Raw genomic sequence first — 19,032 nt, forward strand, 5'->3', positions numbered from 1 at the left:
ACATTCTGATCATTACAGTTATGGAGAAGCAAATTTTAAATTCTGAAATGTCTTTAACAAGAGGATTTCTCTGTTTCAGAGATCTTTAAGCCAACAGTTCACTGTAATTTTGTGCTGCATGAAAGCCTACATCAGATGCTACAAAGAAACTGAAGCTATTTAGAAAGTAATTAATGCAGCCAAGTTTACAGTTGATTAGATATCCCATTGAGAGCTGTACTGTTTCACACTGTCATGTTTTCATGCTGCTTGAATAAATCTGTCAATTATTCTTCTGTTCACTGAAGAATTTCCTTAATACTATCTTCAAGTGCTACTTTATCCCTTGACTGGGAGAATTTTCAGATGAAAACAATGTATTCCACTGTCAAAAAAAAATGCTGCATTATGTCAATAAGGCTATGCAAGATAAAGCATTTCACAGTACTGCTGAAACAAATATTATGGAATGCATAATATTTTTGTTCCCTATGTTTTGACCATAGGATTTAAAATATACTATTTCCTGTTCATATTCTGAAGTGGCTTTTTAACATAGTGATGCTTGCATGATGCATATTCCTTATCTCTCTGCTCAGTGCTTGCTTCAAGACATCAAGATTCAGAATTAACATGCTTTGTGAGAAGACAAAGGATGACCAAAAGCAATAAAGTTGTGTCTTTATTGTTGATCTCATGGGCAATTTCCTGCCTGTGCTGGAGAAGACAATCATTCAAATCATCTTCCTAACAAGGAATCTTTAGCAGCATTAAATGTAATTAACTAATTCAGCGATGTTAAAGAAAAGGTCAAAGAGCCCTCTTAGCTTTACGAGTGTAATTTGAAAATGTTTAACATCTTCCAAAAGAAAAAAAAAAAGAAAAGTATTACCAGTGAATGACAGCTCTTGAATATTCTCTATCTTAAATACCATCTTCATGCTTTGATTTTAGTCCATTTCTTTCCCCATATTTGTTTTATGTCTGTGTGTTTGTTGTTAAAGTGACATAGCATTTCTAGCACTTTGCTCAGTGTGTGCCTTTTCCTTCCCTTTTCCTTCACAACTGCTCCAGACTGATCGCATAAACCCAGATGACATAGATTTAGAAAACGAACCCTGGTATAAATTCTTTTCAGAGCTGGAGTTTGGACGTCCGGTAAGTGAGGACAGAATATTGATATTTCCACTTTAGGAAAAAATATTTTTAGACTGAGGAATTTAAATTACCAAATTCAGCAAGTATAACCCAGTAAAATTTTTCTTTTTTTTAAGGAAGGACAGTAAAGTCCCATGAATATAAGTATTTTTTCAAACAGACTCTTAACTTGCTAGACTACTTATAGTCTGGCTTTAATAAGGAGTATGTATTAGATAAATAGTATTGTGTAAGTATTTAATAACAAGACAAATTCCATAATAAACAGGGATGTTTGCTCGTTTCCCTAAACTTTTTGCATTTGGCTGGATTATTTTTGAACAATCTCCTAGGATAGAAAAATACGACAAGTTGCGTTAGAAAAGCTAAGTTACAGATCATATATTTTACTTGAAGGACTATATCTAAATTTAAATGTATGAAGCCAGAAACAAATTTCTTGTAGCAGGAAATCCTGGGATTTTTTGTTTGTTTTTTTCGTCTCTTATATGCATACATGCAAAATATGTATTTTGTACCTGAACAGAGAGATATGGGTTTGCCCTGTTTTCAAGCTGGACATCTCTTTGAATGGACAGACTTCAGTTCTGATCCAATTTTCACAAATAGCCATTACCCCAAAAAAGGGCTCTGGCAAACAGCTGCTGGTTTAGATCTGCTGCCAACACTTAAGTTTAAAATTATAAACCTGAAGAGTCCCATTTGGCCAAAACACCTAAAAATCAGAAATATCTCAATTTTTCCCCTTTGATTTCTTAAGCACTTGCAGTTCTTCTGCAAAGCCATAGGCTTAATTGCATCTAAGCACCTAAGGCTGTTTGTATATTTTTTACAATGGCAAAACAGTAACGTGTTTGAGGCAAGACTGAGAACTAGGTTTCATTTTCTCCTTGCACAATTCCTTAACAACTAGATTGGAGATGCACCTACTCTTGCTTTTGCACACTCCCTCTCCGGCTCCACAGAGCTCAAATTCTTTCCTGTACACTCTAACATCTTTAGGAAAAAGGATAGCAAATGTCTTCATCTCAGAAGAGTGTCTAAGAGGATAGTTGGAATATCCAGGTGGGTGGAAAATTAAAAGAAGTTAAAATCCCCTTAGAAAAAGGAGGAAAGTAAACCTAAGCATTCCCTCCATCTTTTTAAGCATTCTCATAGCTCCCCAGGATCCTCCCTGAGATTTTTTGAGTTTAAAAAGCAGAAGCCACAGGCCACAGACAGGAAATCCGTAGATGACATGAACTTGAGAGTGTCAGTATTTAAAATATCCCCATTCTTTTCTTTCCCTGTCAGCGAACAATTCTCTGGAGACCTATCAGAATTTTATTTAGTGACATGCCAGGCTACATGAGAAGCCTGAGCACTTGACACAGGGCCTTGGAGGACACCCTGGAACCAGGCACCTTAGTCCCTTTCTGTAGCTAGCCATAAGCCAAAATCAAAACTCCCTGCTGCTTCAGGGAGAGCAGAAGAGAAAGCAGATAATATACACCCTTCTAAAACCTTTAATTATAGCATTTTAAAAATTGCCCATTCAATATCCTGTGAAAATTTAAAAAAATAATAAAGGTAAATATATCTGGGTTTAATTTTTTGTACAGTGGTCTATAATGTTATCACATTGTCATGGATTACTTTTTATCTACATTATCCTGCCATTCAAGTAGTATTATCATTTCTCCCTCTAGGTGGGCAGAAACAGTACAGATAAATTCTTCTGATTAACCATATCTCAACAGTATTTTACTGATAACGATAACTTTTAAGATAAAATATATTGCAATTCCTCCAAGAGAGCATAACTGCTTTAGACTTTTCCCTCCCAGTGTTAAAAAACTGCTGGCTGTTTATTCAACCATTCCAGTTGTAAATTTTACCACCTAAAGTTACTAACATTTTATTAAAATATTTTAAAAATAACACATTTATCCTTCCATTCTACCCATGTGTGTCACTCTTTGTATCAACACTTAATTTCTAACTGTGTCACCTTTTCCACATGTTTCATTCCTTGCTGCCATTGATTCTACTCCATTTCATCTCTACACTTCTGCTTTTATGATGCAGCCACCTAAAAAGCTTTTGGATTATGTTCAAGACAGTTCTTCTGGTGTTTCCAATGAGGTAAATGAATGGTTCTTTTTCAGATGATTCTCTTGGGAAGAAGGGTTGGAATGCTCACCATTTATGTCTTAGATTTGTTAAAATTTAGTGGTTTCCTTCTGATAGCTATGAGACATGTCTAATTCACAATCACTGTATCTTTGTCTTCATATCTTTCCAGATCACTAGTGCATTTGGATGTTGATCTTATTATCCTAGGAACTGTGAGTCCTTATACCCAAAACTTCTCAGAGATTAACACCCAGAACTACACAACACTCCATATGTCTCTAACTCTCTGACAAATTCCCACTTTTCAGAGTTGGGCAAGTGCATTGCACAATTAATCCATCAGCACAGTATATTTTTTTATTAAAATACCTGACTGCAAATTCTATGTGTCAAGTGAAAGCCTTTGCGGCTAAGCTGTCATTTTTCCAATTAAGTATTTATGACTAAGGTTGCTCATCAGGTAAAACAGCAATTAATAGTACTTTTGTAATTTATAACGCAGGATTGACAGTTGCTGTCAGTACTCCAAATAAAACTCATCAAGGTCAGGTAGTGGGCTGACATTGCCCTACTCTGAGTGGGAGAGATGCAAGCTTTCATTCCTTCTCCAGTCCCCCCTCATTTTTACAGCATTAGGGCAAAAGTCAGTGAATCCTCTACTGGCAACTTTGCTTCATATGGTGGCTTTACTTCATCCATATTTGTGATTCACTCTCATCTTCTGTAGTTTATCCAAAGGTTAAGCTCAAATTGTGGTCTTAAATAGTTAATTGTTTGCAATTTACTCTGGTTTGATTTTAAGCTCTGTGTATCTTGAAAAACCTCATAGTTATGAAATTCAGCCCAGTTCTCTGAAAGATAAAGCTTGTAGGCCTTTTCTAATTTCTGGTGATTTTCAATATATCAAGGAAGACAATTTAAAAGCCCTAACATGACTTTGAAATATTCCCATGTTCAGTAGATCTGGGTAAAATGGTTATTAAGTAACACTGGTTTTCTCTTTTATTAGTTTACAAAGAAGTCCTCTCTTTAATTTTGAACTTTTAATAATCTTTAAATATGATAAATCATGTTCAAAAACTACAGCAACTTAATACTTCCCTGGAGGGGGAGACTATTCAAAATGACTTGATAAAGTGTAACCATCATGCAAACAAGCCTATTTGTTATTTTCCTTTTACTTTTGCCTACTTTCTCTAGCTCCATTTTTAGTCAGCATTAAAGCCTTGATGCATGAAAACAGTTAAAATACAGGCTTAATTCTAAATATAGATCTCATTTTTTTTAGTAAAAGTCAAGTATTCAAAAAAGACTGTATTTAGTAGTTTGGAGTTGTCATCTCCAATATTTAGTTTTTTTTCAAGTGGCCTGTATTCATATAGAGCAGTGTTGAATGTTGTGGAAGATGGCTTATTAGCTCTGGAGATGGAAGAGATGTGTTCAGTTGGGCCATCTAAAAGTGGGTCAATAAACGCCCAAGAGCTGACAGGACAGCTGCAAACAGTAAAACAAGCAGTAAAAAACAACCACACACAGTGTTTACTTTCACCTTTCCTCTATATAACACATCAGTGAAGTTCTACCTATGGAGAGAAGGTATCAACTCCACACAATCTATAAAATAATATATGACTGTAGTAAAAAGTAGTGTTGTAGAATGGGCAACCTACAGGATCTGTCATATAGAAAAAACTTCAAAGACAGCATCAAATAAAGGATAAAAGGGCAAGTTACATTCAAGGTGATAAGATAACCTTAAAGGATGAAAAGCAAAAACCACTTACCCAGCAGTCACCTTTGGCATGACATGCACTTCCAGCCATCTGTGTATGGCCTGGGGAATGCTGTGGATTAGGAACTTCCCCCTGGTGTGATTTCCACTGTGTGATTTACCCATAGCCTTTCATAGGAGACAGTGAGGTTCTGCTCCACCCTTGGGAGTGACATTGTGGTCTGTACAGGCATGGAGATACTACAGGTAGTGGGAAGCAGTCACTGCCTCAGGGCCATTTGGCCACTGTCACCTCCCTGGTGGTCAGTGGTTGCTCGTGGAAGTGGTTGGCATCTGCACAAAAGAATCCACAATGACAATTTATCCGTAGCGTTTGCACCACCTCTTGCAACAGCCCTGATAGATCACCTGTGGTCCTGCATTTCCCTCCTGGCTGGTTCCAGACCATGGCAATGACTGGTCAAGAGAAGAATGATGGTTGTGGCCAATTTTGAATGAGACTCGAATGTTTTCCAGGACAGGCTGAAGGTGTGTTTTACAGGCAGTGCAGGGAAGCACACAGACTGAAGCCTTTGCTTACTGTGGTTATACTGGCTGTTGGTGTGAGCAACACTGTGTCTGGCTTCTATGGTTTTATTGCAGACAGATCTCACAGCATTGCATATATATCTTAAAATCATTGCATTTGGAGAGTAATGGGAGAATCACAAAATACTTCTTAGTCTTCAGAGAGTGTAAAGAAAAACTTGAAAATATGAACTATGTGAACGTTTGGAATTATCTTTGCTCAGGTTTTAGATAACATTTGTTTCATATTGTGGCACGTTTGTGTGGCTGTCCCCACCCCACAGTCCTAAAAAATCTGTTCCCAAATATTCTAAGACTACTGGTGACTTCTGGAGGTGTACCTAAGTGTCAGTTAACAAATCTAGGTGAAGTTCTGTTCATGAATTTGCAAATCAAATCACTGAGGGGGAAAAAAAATCCAACAAAAGAAAGGACTTGTACAGCCCATGAGTGCCATTACTTTAGCAGTCCTTCAAGACAAAGATGTTTCCAAAGCCAAGAAGGGTCTCTATAAAGGGAAAAAGTCCTGCACCTTAGAAACCTGTATGATAGAACCTATTCTATTTCTAGTTCATTGAGTTATGGAAAGCTGAAATGACATGTCAGGAGCTTGAAAGAAGTTTAATTCTTGAACCTGACTGCTTTGCACCCATGAAGAAATACCCCAGGAACCATGCAGTTCATTCTAGATTCATACCTGGTTACCAGAATTGTAATATTACTTAATTCTGACTGAAGGCTTGGAGTGGTTGATTTAAAATCAGTAGTCATTTAAGGCTGACTTTGTATTAATAATACAATTATTGAAGTTCCATCTCCCAGTGTTCATGCAGTAGCTACATCTTTAACTCCATAAGCAACGACTAATTTTCTGTGATGGGAACTGTTTTTACCAGGATTATAAGGTATATAAGGCCAGTTGCTGACCACAAACATCATGGGATTGACAAAAGTTTCTGGCTGTTATTGATTGTGGGATTTTGGTGAGTAATTGAGGGATGAAGACAAGATTTGGAGACCTCACATGCACACAAAGGAATACATTTCAGATTTTTCTGGTTTTATATTCAGCTGTTCTGTGTCTGGTTTTGAAAAGTATATATAAAAGCATGATTTGGGATCATTATTTAGCAGTGCTTCAAAGGAAAAAAAAATACTGAAGTAGAATAGGCAATGAAATCTAGTTATGGTTTTAAAATCTGCATCATTTATTCTCATGAAATGTTGCTGTGACTGTGATCGAGTGCCCAGGATGCTAATTATTATGGGCTCTTGTTAAAGAATTTCCCAGAGTAACAAGGAGTCATCAAACATGATAAACAAAAATTGTCACTCTTTTTTCAAATACAAACATAACAATCTCTATGTTTGTTTTCACAGGCTTCCTTATATCATCACTATTCAACAGACAGAGGCCTGGACAGGCCCTCCAGGTAAAAAATACTATCTATACTTCAGCAAACAGATTGTCCAGCCTGAGGGTCTTCTTTGGGACCTGAAATCAGCAGATTTTGTGAAGAGTCAGATATTCACCTTGTGATCTATTGGCAAATTAAATGCTTGGAGAGATTGCTGATTTTGATACTGATGTGTAGCTTTTATTTTAGTTCTACAAGGACTCAGTGTTTGTATTTAAATTAACCCCACTGTGTTCTGGGTCTTTCCACTAATATCCCTGAGCTTCTCTCTCAGCAGAAGTCGTGTGTTCTTTAAAAGACCCTTACTGCCTGCAGCATATTCAGTGCTGTTTTCCTAAGCACGATGTCTTGACTGTTCTCAGTCTCTGTCTTTTCATTTCTCTTTAGGTGCTTATCTTTGCACCTAAACTCTAGTTCCAAAAAATAGTCTAAAAGATCTCAATGCATTTATTTCAAAGAAAATGGCATAGTAATGTTGTGTAAAACTTTAAAGCAATCAGGTTAGGAACAAATTCATCTTTTCACTGGGAAATAGGCTGTAAGATGTGTGAGACCAGTGCTTCTTCACTTTATGTGGTTTTTCATGGGTTTATTTTGCATTTTTTAATCTATAAAAAAAAATACAATTATGACCTTACTTCTTAAATTCCTGAATTCTGATCTCAGAATCAGACTGCTACTGATACTGCTTTTTTCTGTAGTTCTGCAAGTACTGCGAGTGACTACAGAAAGCGAAGGAAGTCGGAGCCCGCTGTAAGTCACCAGAGGGCACACAGTGATCAGAACGCCAACAGACCTAACCTGGGCCGTACAGACACACAGGGCTCATCTTCCACCCTTAGGAAGCCTTTAACTAGCTCATCTCCTTCTTCTCCATCAAGAGCAAAAGGTAAGAGGAGACCACATTAGTTAGCAGAAAACTACTGATGATGTGTTGTACTGTGTGTTGGTAGCAGCTGCCTCCTGGCTCGGTGCGTTGCCCCAGGGGATGTGATGTGAAGCAACAGCTTTGGGCCTTTGGTGAAAGGCTGACATTTTTATTCTTACAGGTGTAATTTTAAGCTGAAAAACTGAATTTGTAATAAGGATTTTCCAGTTTCAACTGCTTGTTCTAACAAAAGAGAATTGACTAAGACTACCACAATATATAATTCTACCACAATATATAAACCCTAATATTTTTATTAACTCTACTTCTCTCTTACTAGATTGTGATTTTAAAACTATTTGTATTATATTGAGAAAGTAAATTGAGACAAATAACCTGTAAGATTAAAGGTGTGTGTCCAGCTTAGCAGACCTTTTAAATTCGTAGCTGATGTCTAAGCTGTTATCAGGACCTAATGTAATCAAGAAAATATTCATAGTTATCAGGACCTAATTTAATCAAGAAAGCATCCATAGTCTGATTTTTTACTTTCTAAATCCTTGGAAGTATATAGTACAGTTGATGCAATCTAATTAGCTTATTTTTGTAAGTAACTCACCATCCTGTTACTGTTTTCCACATCTCTTCAAGAAAGAGATCATAGAGTCAGTTCATGTGGGTTTGGAGGTTTGATTTTTTCTAGAAATACAAAAAGCTTCCAGTAAAACATAAAATAATATATAGAATAATACTGCATACAGTATGTCTCCTTCTGTTCAAATTATTATCATTATTCTCTTAACTGCTCTATTTTGTAGCTATACTAATCAGTATACTTCTGTAACAGTAAATTCTCAGTGAAAAGAACATAACATCCAGACTGTAACAGAAAGTGTCAAAGAAAAGCAGTGAGGAACATTGAGAGTGAGGTGGCTGAAAAGCAAATGTATTTTAAACATTTAAAACATTAAATGTTATAGCAGTAATTTTAAAAGTGGATTAACTCATCCATTTGACTTACCAGACCAGGCAGTAAAAAGTTGATAAATTCCACTTGTCTGCATGTGCCTTTGACTCCACCACCAATAACAAGTAGTAAGCATGACTTCAACACTTCCTGTGTTTGCAAATCCTTCCATTGAGAATAGCTTCCACAGCCAATTAGCTTTCAGAAGCTGACACTGTTCTCTCCCAGCATTATGACCCCTGTAGAATGTTAATTTTTCTTAAAATTAACCAATTTGTTAAAGAAGGAGCACATTATAAACTGTTTGATCAGCATGAATTTTGAACTCAAGTTTTTCACTTTCAGGTCTAGATTTAATTTTTTTTAGAAAGCAGACTGAACTGTTTGAAGCACCCTTCCTGAACTGAATGTTGCCAGTTGAAACTATTTTTGAAAGTTCAGTATCATTATGAAAGACCACTGTTCCAGATTTGTCTCATAGTGTCTTCTAGATCTACCATGCACATAAAAATATGTCTTAAAGCTTGAAAATTCAGGCCTTTGTTATGGAAGTCAATCTAAGGGTTATTTTTACTTCTGCATTGTGGTTAGGCTGAGTAAATGAATACACCTTCCTTTACACTTGAATAGCACTTCCTGAACTGCCTTGTTCTGCTTTGAATAAGCTGTATAAAACACTTCTCCCTTCAGTGGTATCACCAGGGAAGGAACAGGCTACCTCTGAATGACTTGGAGAAATTTCCTATTTGATCTGATACAAAGATTTATCTTTAACAATCTTAGAATATGTGGATTCTGTGAACTTGGAGCATTATACAGCTTAAAAACCGTAAACAACCTTTTCAGAATGCCCAGGTGGAAAAGTCCGTATTACCCTGAGGTCTAGATTTGTTGTGTGGCTTCTTTAAAACCTTTGCAGCTTTTATTGTCTTGACCTGCTTAAAAATCCCAATTAATCCCCAATTAAGGCCTCATTTCTTATATTGCTTTGATGGCAGGGGTCGTAGAGGAAATAACATCTCCATAATTAATAAGGAATTCTTTTTGTTGTTCAAATTATCATGAATGTATTTTTGCAGCTGGAAAATAACTTAATTATTAGCTCTGCTGTCCTAGGCTGTAACAAACTATGTACTGACCTAAGCTGATAGATGCACTAATTGCTTTCTCTTTTCTAGTCTTTCTAATACTTACTGATGCTAATTCCAACTTTCTGAATCTTTTAATTTCTGGCAATGTTTCTTTTTTATCATGCTGCTCTATGGATTATAAAGGTGGGGATATTAGCAAAGTATATCCATCCCTTTTAAGTTACTCAGTGCACAACCACAACACCTCAAATGAATTAGATTACTGTAGCACTTACAGACAACATTTAGCTGTTCCAAATGATTCAAGAAGGGCAACCAGCTACAAGAATGGCTGGCAAATGACTCGACAAAATGCAGAAGTCTGGAGTAGCACAGAGGAAGCTGCTTCTCCAAAGAGGAAATCCCGTAGCTGTGATGACCTGTTAACAGATGATCACGACAGCTATCCCGATGCACAGGCCAAGGCTGAAAGCATGGGCTCTCTGTTATGTGAGGAGGACTCCAAAGAAATTGGTTCAATGAACTGGAACTCCCCATGTGTTGAGGGCCATGGTAGTGGTAGGTCAAGAGTTCGTCACAGATCTGCACATGATGCTCCAGGTTTCCTGAAGATGTACAAAAAGATGCACCGCATCAATCGCAAGGACTTGATGAATTCTGAGGTGATTTGTTCTGTCAAGTCCAGAATACTGCAATATGAAAAAGAACAGCACAAAGGGATTCTTCAAGGCTGGAGAGAGTCTTCTACTGAGGAGGTGCCCAGAGACATGGTGCCAACGAGAATATCTGAATTTGAAAAGTTAATTCAGAAGTCAAAATCAATGCCGAACCTTGGTGATGACATGTTGTCAACTGTTACATTAGAGCCTCCTAAAAATGGCTTGTGTCCAAAGAGGCGATTTTCTATTGAATCACTGCTGGAAGAAGAAACTCCAGTCAGACATCCCACTCAGGTACAACGGAGCTACAAGTCTAAAACCCTGGTGCCAATTCATATTGAAGTGACCAGTGATGAGCCACAACGATCACATATAGATTTTTCAGACAGCGATCAAGACGGAGTGGTTTCTGATCTCAGTGACTTTATCCAGATAGAGGGTTCATCCTTTTGTAGTGAAAGTGACTTTGATCATTTTTCCTTCACTTCATCTGAAAGCTTTTATGGATCAGGCCATCACCACCACCACCATCACCACCACCATAGGCATCTCATCAGCTCCTGCAAAGGGCGATGCCCAGCATCCTATACCCGCTTCACCACCATGCTAAAACATGAAAGGGCTAAGCAAGAAACCACTGAAGATCCAAGGAGACAGGAAGCAGAATCCGGCCTGTCTAAGATAGCATTCCTCGTCAGTCCAGTGCCTTTCCGGAGGAAAAAAAGTGCAGCTCCTAAAAAACAAACTGAAAAGAAAAAATGCAAGTCATCAGTGTTTGAAGCACTAGATTCTGCACTTAAAGACATCTGTGACCAAATTAAAGCTGAGAAAAGGCGGGGAAGCTTGCCCGACAACAGTATATTACACAGACTTATTACTGAGCTGCTTCCAGACATTCCAGAAAGGAATTCATCTCTTAAGGCTCTGAAAAAGAGTCCCACGCACCAGCCTTTTCATCCACTGCCTCAAGATGGTGCTATCCATTGTCCACTGTACCAGAATGATTGTGGAAGATTACCTCTTAGTGCCTCTTTTCCAGACATCGATGCAACTAACAACAATGATAGTGCACTGTGTTTCCAAGGTGGATTAACTTTCTTCCTCTATCCTTGTGATTGACTTATCCAACCTTACTCCCTGTGTTTCCCACCCTTTCTCATTCCACTTTGTGTCATCCATAAGAAGCTTTCATCCCACAGAATTGTTAGTGAAGGACATCATTTTCACAGAGGTGTTGAGGACAGATAAATTTGCTGTCTATTCACAAAATACAGTAATCAGGACAACTGAAGTAGCAGTGCATTTCAACTAATTGAAATGAAATTATTTCTATAAATTATAATGATGATACTAAACAGTGAATTTATGCATCATAAGATGCTGGTGAAACTGAAAACAGTATGCCAATAACCTTTGTTTATCATTAAGAAAAAAAGAATGTGAATCTAAAATGTGTTTTACAATGTAATTTTGTTAAATCTAAGTGATAAAAATGCTGTTAATTCTGCCAGTATCATAGAAAATCAATTCTGTTTTCTTATGAATATGCTACTTTGTGTTACTTTTTGTGAATAGATGTTAAGGTCATTTTAGGAAGTTTCCATTTCCACTGTTCAAACAATTTCCAATTTCTGTGGCAGCAAAACTAATTTTTTTCATAGAATTTCAAAGTGTCTATGAATTTTGAGAAATGTCCTGTTTTCTTAGAAGGGATTTTCTCAATAATCAAAACTTGAATGAAATTGTCAGGGTAAGTATGACCAATCTGTTTTTAAAGTTACTGATTTGAGTAGTTTGTTGCTCTGCTTCTTTTTTTTTTTTATTTATTTTTTCTTTTATTTTAATCAAAAAAAAAGAAAAAAAATGCTTATAAGATATTGTTGAAATCCAAAACAGATGTAAGAGAGAATGTCTTTAATATAGAAATTATGCAATATTTGATCAGGCCCATCTTATCCTTATTCTCGCATATTTTTGTGTAATTTTTGCAAGTAGCACAATAATAAATATGTATTTCAAGAGAAATCAGAATTGTAGCTATTACCATCTTTTCTTAACTTACTGTAATAGACATATTTAGAAAAACAAATTTGGTAAAAAACAGATAAAAAACGCAGTTCAGAATTTAATTAGTCATACTCAAGGCCTGATCATAATCCTGGCAGACAGTACTACATAATAAGACTGAAGTTATTGAAAAATGTGTTTTTCACATATTGTAGTTGCTAAATGAGAATTTTCTAGTCTAGGAAAATGAGGAAATCCATAGTGTAAAGAAAATGTGGATTTCTAATAGCTTTTGCAGCTATGAAGGAGCCTGGCATGAGGAAAGCAATACACTCTGTTAACATTAATATCCCTAAAGCAGCGTGGAGAATGAGTAAAGCAGAATATTCCATTAGTTTCTATCAGCACCGGTCATGGCTGAGCTCTATTTCTAATCAAGTTTTCATGTTTTTTTGGATCTGTGTGCATCTCTTATAGCCACAGAGACCTGAAGGTCACAGCAGATGATTAAAAACTATCAGTATTGACTGTATAAGGAACTGCAGAAAAAAAGAGGAGATTTTTTTTGTCCTAAAGCTTCTACATTTTCCCTCCTTTCCAATATCCTTCTCATACTGCTAGAAATTTAAGGGAAAAAATAGATGTGTTTGGAGTCATTCATTGTATCTTTAGATTTATGCAGTAGGTGTACATCCTCATTCAGGAGCACCTGCCTTATCAAAAAAGCTGTTCAGAACTGGGACTCTGATAGATATGCTTACAAACAATGGTATAAATAATAAAATTATCTATTTACCTCCACTTTATTTATCAACAGCCACAACTTTCTGTGGCTTAGCCAAAAACCAATTTGAATGGATGAGATGCTTTCAGTTCTTTTCTTTGTTCCACTTTTATTTCTTCAGAAATGTATGAGCTTGGTAACAACAGATCATGATAATGAAGTCAAAGGAAGACAAACATAAATCACATTTTCACTAGAAAGTATCACTGTGGTAGTAGGAGACTAAAACAGTACTTCTCAGAAGTTAAGAGACAGTTCATTAAGTATTTCTATTTTCATTTCACATTTGCAACTTGCAGAGCTATACAGTGTATATGATTTTGATTTTATCCTTATCAAAACATGAGAAAATAAACATTGGTAAACTGTGCTTTAGAAAAATCTGCCACATAGATTGGTGAGTAATATGATTTGTGTTCCATCTCTTAAATCAGAGTTGTTTTTATCAAGTAACATCCTTTTAAATTCCCTTGTGCTGCCTAACATGTGCCCCTGGTAAAGTAGAAATGCATTTTAGATCACTTAGGAGGAAACAATGCTTCTTCACATTTTCTCATTGAGGCATGCTTGAATCATGTGTTGTGCATGTAATTATGTGTTTACATTGCTGACATTCCAAAACAATGTCATGCAACCTGATGGAGTCCGAGTACTGCTGTCATGTCTTCCACTTGGCCAGCAGGGGAGCATCCCTTTTCACAGCAAGGCATAAATGCGCTCTCTTGATCCCCAGTCATAGTTTCTTCTGCTCTGGATCAGAGGACAGCCTTAGCCTTTGCTTAAAGTTAGTTTTGGTTTTTGTTTTTGATTTAGTGTTTTTTTTTTCCTTTAAAGGTGCTCTTAACCATCACATCACATGCTTTTCTATTAAATGTAAAATAATATATTTCAATATCTTTTCACCCCCCTAAATGAAAGCAAGCAGCATCACAGGTTTGAATGGTTTTGTTTATCATAGTTTCACATAATTTCTGTTTCCAGTAGACCAGGAGTCTCCTGGAAGCTATTCTTCTGCTTTCACTGATGTGGGACGATGTACTCCAAGGGAGAGAAGAGGAACTACAGACAAAGAGGTAATGAAACAATAAATAACACAGCAATATCCATATGGAAAACTGGTAACATATTTGAGACAAGATTTGTCTTGGTTTTAAGACTATATAATGATGCAGACCAAAGGAACAGCATCTTCCTTTTTCATTAAGGAGTTTGGTACTTCAAGAAATTAAAATAATATCAAGCTTTGTAAGATAAGCTTTATTCTTCTGTTCATTATTAAATAGACATGGACATAAACTCACTAGTTATTGTCAAAACTGATTGGAGTGTGTGTTTGGAGCAGAGAAAAATAACAGATTTGACTCAGGAAAGGCTCTTCAGAAATCCAAAGTATTACACAAAGAAACTACCTTGGTAGTTTCAAAACACCTATATTTCACTGTTATTTTTGTTTGGACAGCAAACCACTACTGTTAGTGGATTAGACAAAACCAGTTAGCCTAAGAGGAGTCTCTAACATCTGTAGCAGTTGGTGATTGTAATTAGATACTGATAGCTTGTAGTAATGTTTTGGAAGAGGAAATGGAAGCAGGTGTACCACCTTTAAAGTAACATTAACATTAAGCATCACTGAAAAGTTCATATTGAAATATAAAATATATACAGTATATATTATTCTGTATCTTAAGAATGCTTATGGATCTAGAACTATAAATTCTCTCCAAACAACATAAACTGTGACTATGTTTTAATTACTAATTTAAAAGATTTTGCTCTGGGCTATATACCTTGATAAATGGTGGTATGGTTAGAACTGAATTCAGATCCATTTATACCCCACTGACATGCTTATGTTTCTGCAATTTGATTAAAAGTCTTATTTAAAAAAAAAAGATTTCTCATTACAAAATACAGGCTAAAAAAAGTTCCAGAAGCCATACTGTATGTTTCTTTTAAAGAATCTTGTGACATGGAAAATAATATTTCAATTTGAAAATACATAAAATACTTAAATTACAAGACATTTTTAAGATCACTTTAAAAGGTTTAAAAATATTAAAGAAGAAAGGCATCTCTATTTCCAGTATGTTTTGTACATTTCAAAGTATTTTTTTTATTTAAATAGCTGCACTGTTCTTTTAATATCCACTTTTTCTGTTATTTGCTTTAATAGTTACAATACCAGCTGTACCAAAATCAGGAAAGACTGAATGGAGCTTAGCTGCAGTTGATATGAATCATATGTTGATTCATGTCTAAAAGACCTCCTCCCCCCCTGTCTAAAAGAGCGTTTTTAATAACAGCAAAGAACAGAAAAATGCTTTTAAATTTGGGCTATCTTATTTGAAGGAGATCTGTAATGGAAAAATCATATTGGTATGGCAAAATTCAAGTTGACAGGATCCCTATAATAACTTCAGGGACTTCTTGCTATAGTGAGGACAATTCTGTAGGTGTGCTAGATTTGCTAGTCTTAAAATGACCAGAACGGAGAGAACCAAATCAAGAACACCTGGCCTGGAATAAAGGTAAAATGTAAAATTTACAGGTGTCCCTTTTGATTCCTGTCATAAAAAGACGTGCAAATACCATGACAAGTAGCATCTCTCAGAAATAGCATCATCAGCTCATTCTAGTCACTAGTACATCCCAGAGAGGCATTTATTAGAATGGGGTCATCTTATCTGGGCAATACTTGCAGAGCAAGACTAAATAATTTTAACAAATGCCCTCATGTGGTTCTGCTTTTCACTTCCTCTGAAATATCTGGTGCTGTCAGATGCAGACAGTCCATGAGTAAAACTGTTGGGTCAGATCAGTTCATATTTTCATTACAGCTTTGAAAACAGTGGAAGTGTGTCAGCTATACAGGTGAGGAGAGTTAGGGCTATTTTACAGGGTTGTTTTTTTTTTAAACAGTATTGAGCTTACATGTACTTGGTGAAAGAATTTGATAATGTATGAAATAAATGTTATCATGTGATTGCCTGTGATAGCAAGAGAGGTGCACAGATGACTCAGATCACCTCCAGTACTGTGCTTTCTTAAAACTATGAATGTAATTATAGAAATTAAAAATATTCCAACCATTTCCAGCTGTCAGAGGATATGTGCATATATATATATATATATATATATATATATATATATATATATAAATGTAATGCATAATTTCAATTGAAATTAGCCTGCAGAAAACAAGTTTACATTAAAGGCACCTAAAATACTACAGAATATTAAGTATGTGTATTTCTGTTGCACCTAGAGATCTAGTTGACTAAAAGTCACATTGACATAGTTAACTTTTTTATTTGTTTTGGTACTTCTCTTAAGCATCAAATTGCAAAATAGTCTGCATTAAAATTTAGTTATTTCTGGTTTTAGAACACTAAGTCTCAAACACCTGCCTTAAAAAAAGAATGTATGTTTCATGTTTCATTGCCTGTTTCTTCAAGAACCACTCTAAAGCTCATCCTGTTCTTTTTAGATCTTGGTCACCTTTTAAAAATCGAAACACATTTATCATATAGTAATACTACCTGAATGTATTAATCACTTCACCTGTTTTTCAGAAACTGCCAGCTAGAGCTGTATATGACTTTAAAGCTCAAACTTCTAAGTAAGTACTAGACTTTTGTTCATTCAAGAATTCATAATTCAAGCAAACTCTTTCTACCACTTAAGTGGTGTTTGATCCAGTTTCAACAGCGAATGCCATGGACATGAGGACCTTGCTTGCTGTCACAGTAGTCCCTGCACTAGCAAACTGTGTGAAAAGTTACTTTATAATAAAATTATCTCAAGTTACTATATTCTCCATTGTATCTGTTTGAACAAATGAACAGCTGTGCATCTTCAGCCTTCTAGAGCACAGGTTGTGAAGGACACACACTGAATGCTCTTGTTTGTTGTGAATAACGTTTAGGTGGCAGAGGGTAAATTGTTTAAACTCCTGTCATAGATAATGAGTTTATCAAAAGTCTGTGTAACACTTCAGCCTCTTCCTGTCTGTCTTAACATACACAGGCTTTCTGCATGTCACAGGATGACATGCAGAAAAGCAGTGTCTGTAACAAAATATTGGGAACCACTGATTTAGGAGGAGTTGAAGTAGAGTGTCTACAATTCATTTCTGCTGTTGTTCCAATGATCCAAGACATTTAAATAATTTTTAAATATGACCAAATATAGACACTAGAATTACATTAGCTATGTCAAGACAAAATTCACAGCTGAAATTACCAGAGCAGCACATTAGTTCTTGAATCACCAAATGGATGATACAGCAAAGTTCTCCCAAGCCAGGATCTGAAAATATTCTTAGTGACTTTAAAAGTTATCTTTTTTTTGTATCCATCATTTAACATAGCATAGTCTCTGAGTATCGAGAAATGGTGAGAACATAATCCTGTGTGCATCATGCTTCTGAATAGCTGCTATGAAAAAGAAGTGTGTAGAGCAGTGATAATGATAAGCCATAAAGATGTGGAATACGTTCTGTGGTTTCCATGCTGAATACATAAAGAATACACCAAGTACCTCTCTGATGCCTGTCATAAAAGCAGTACTTAAACAGGTGATCCCAAAGACATCATACTAGCATGCACACATCATACTAAGTTCCCTGGTGGTAATAGCAATGCTTCCTTGGAATCACAATGTAAGACAGGCCTTTGTAACCTATAGATACTGTGTGAGATTCATAAATGCGAGTCATTTGATTTTATGTGTTATGATCAACTGATAAATGTACCACAGCTGTGACACTTTTTCTTCAAATGTTTAGTTGTTACATTCTGTTTCAGTTCCAAACTATAAAGATCTCAGGAACCATGCAGGGAGAAGAGTTAAATGTAAAGCCATAAACATCTGTTTTAAATAAATCTGTTACAGAGAGCTGTCCTTTAAGAAAGGAGATACTGTCTATATCCTCAGGAAAATTGATCAAAACTGGTATGAGGGTGAGCACCATGGAAGAGTTGGAATATTCCCAATTTCTTATGTTGAGGTTTGTTCTTTGTTTTAATTCCTTTAATTAATTTAGATAATAGGTCCACAAACCACATGAGAATGACGAAAATCTGGTTTTTCTTTTTCCTTAGAAACTTTCTCCCCCAGAAAAAGCACAGCCTGCCAGGCCACCTCCCCCTGCACAGATTGGAGAGATTGGAGAAGCTGTTGCCAAATATAATTTCAGCGCAGACACAAATGTGGAGTTATCACTTAGAAAGGTACAGTTGAGAACTATCTTCCACCAAAATACCATTGTAATGTTTCCTGCTACACAGAATCTATATATAGGTAAATACTGTGCTTTTTGCATTCTGCATTCAAGATGTGCAATGCACAAAGCAATGCCATGGTAGGAAACTCTAACATAATAGCTTGTTGGCTTGCAGTGTCTCAGCTAGCTGCAAATACTGTAACTGTGTTTTGCCTTTAATTTGGACTGTGGCAGAGTAGCATATGTAATCATCTGCTAACTATCCAGCTAAATTTTGAATTTTCACTTCAATTATCTATTCCTTTATTTAATTATTATTCCTGCCTGTCACAATTATTATAGTAAGGATCTTAATGCAAAATAAATAGAAAATTACAGAAGATAAAAGATTTTTTAAAAAGCCTGAGATATTTTTGTGATTGTAAATATTTTATTTAATAACAGTTCTTTGTTTATAATGTTC

At 35.9% G+C, this 19,032-nt stretch overlaps 1 protein-coding gene across 6 annotated transcripts in view; it reads left to right on the forward strand.

Moving 5' to 3' along the window:
• The window catches only part of SORBS2 (sorbin and SH3 domain containing 2), a 144,511-nt gene that overhangs the window by 107,429 nt on the left and 18,050 nt on the right, over positions 1-19,032 (forward strand). For 3 of the 6 annotated variants that reach the window (XM_085578697.1, XM_085578698.1, XM_085578700.1), the window contains 9 exons: positions 1,054-1,137; positions 3,205-3,261; positions 6,932-6,984; positions 7,671-7,858; positions 10,079-11,638; positions 14,330-14,418; positions 16,918-16,964; positions 18,239-18,353; positions 18,448-18,576. In XM_085578697.1, the coding sequence (XP_085434823.1) occupies positions 1,054-1,137; positions 3,205-3,261; positions 6,932-6,984; positions 7,671-7,858; positions 10,079-11,638; positions 14,330-14,418; positions 16,918-16,964; positions 18,239-18,353; positions 18,448-18,576 (2,322 nt within the window). Of the gene's footprint in view, positions 1-1,053; positions 1,138-3,204; positions 3,262-6,931; positions 6,985-7,670; positions 7,859-10,078; positions 11,639-14,326; positions 14,419-16,917; positions 16,965-18,238; positions 18,354-18,447; positions 18,577-19,032 lie in introns of all 6 variants that reach the window. The other 3 variants (XM_085578696.1, XM_077782879.2, XM_085578699.1) reach the window with 3 other exon arrangements.

Source organism: Lonchura striata, chromosome 4, assembly GCF_050655825.1.
Source record: "Lonchura striata isolate lonStrDom1 chromosome 4, ASM5065582v1, whole genome shotgun sequence".
Classification (NCBI taxonomy): Eukaryota; Metazoa; Chordata; class Aves; order Passeriformes; family Estrildidae; genus Lonchura; species Lonchura striata.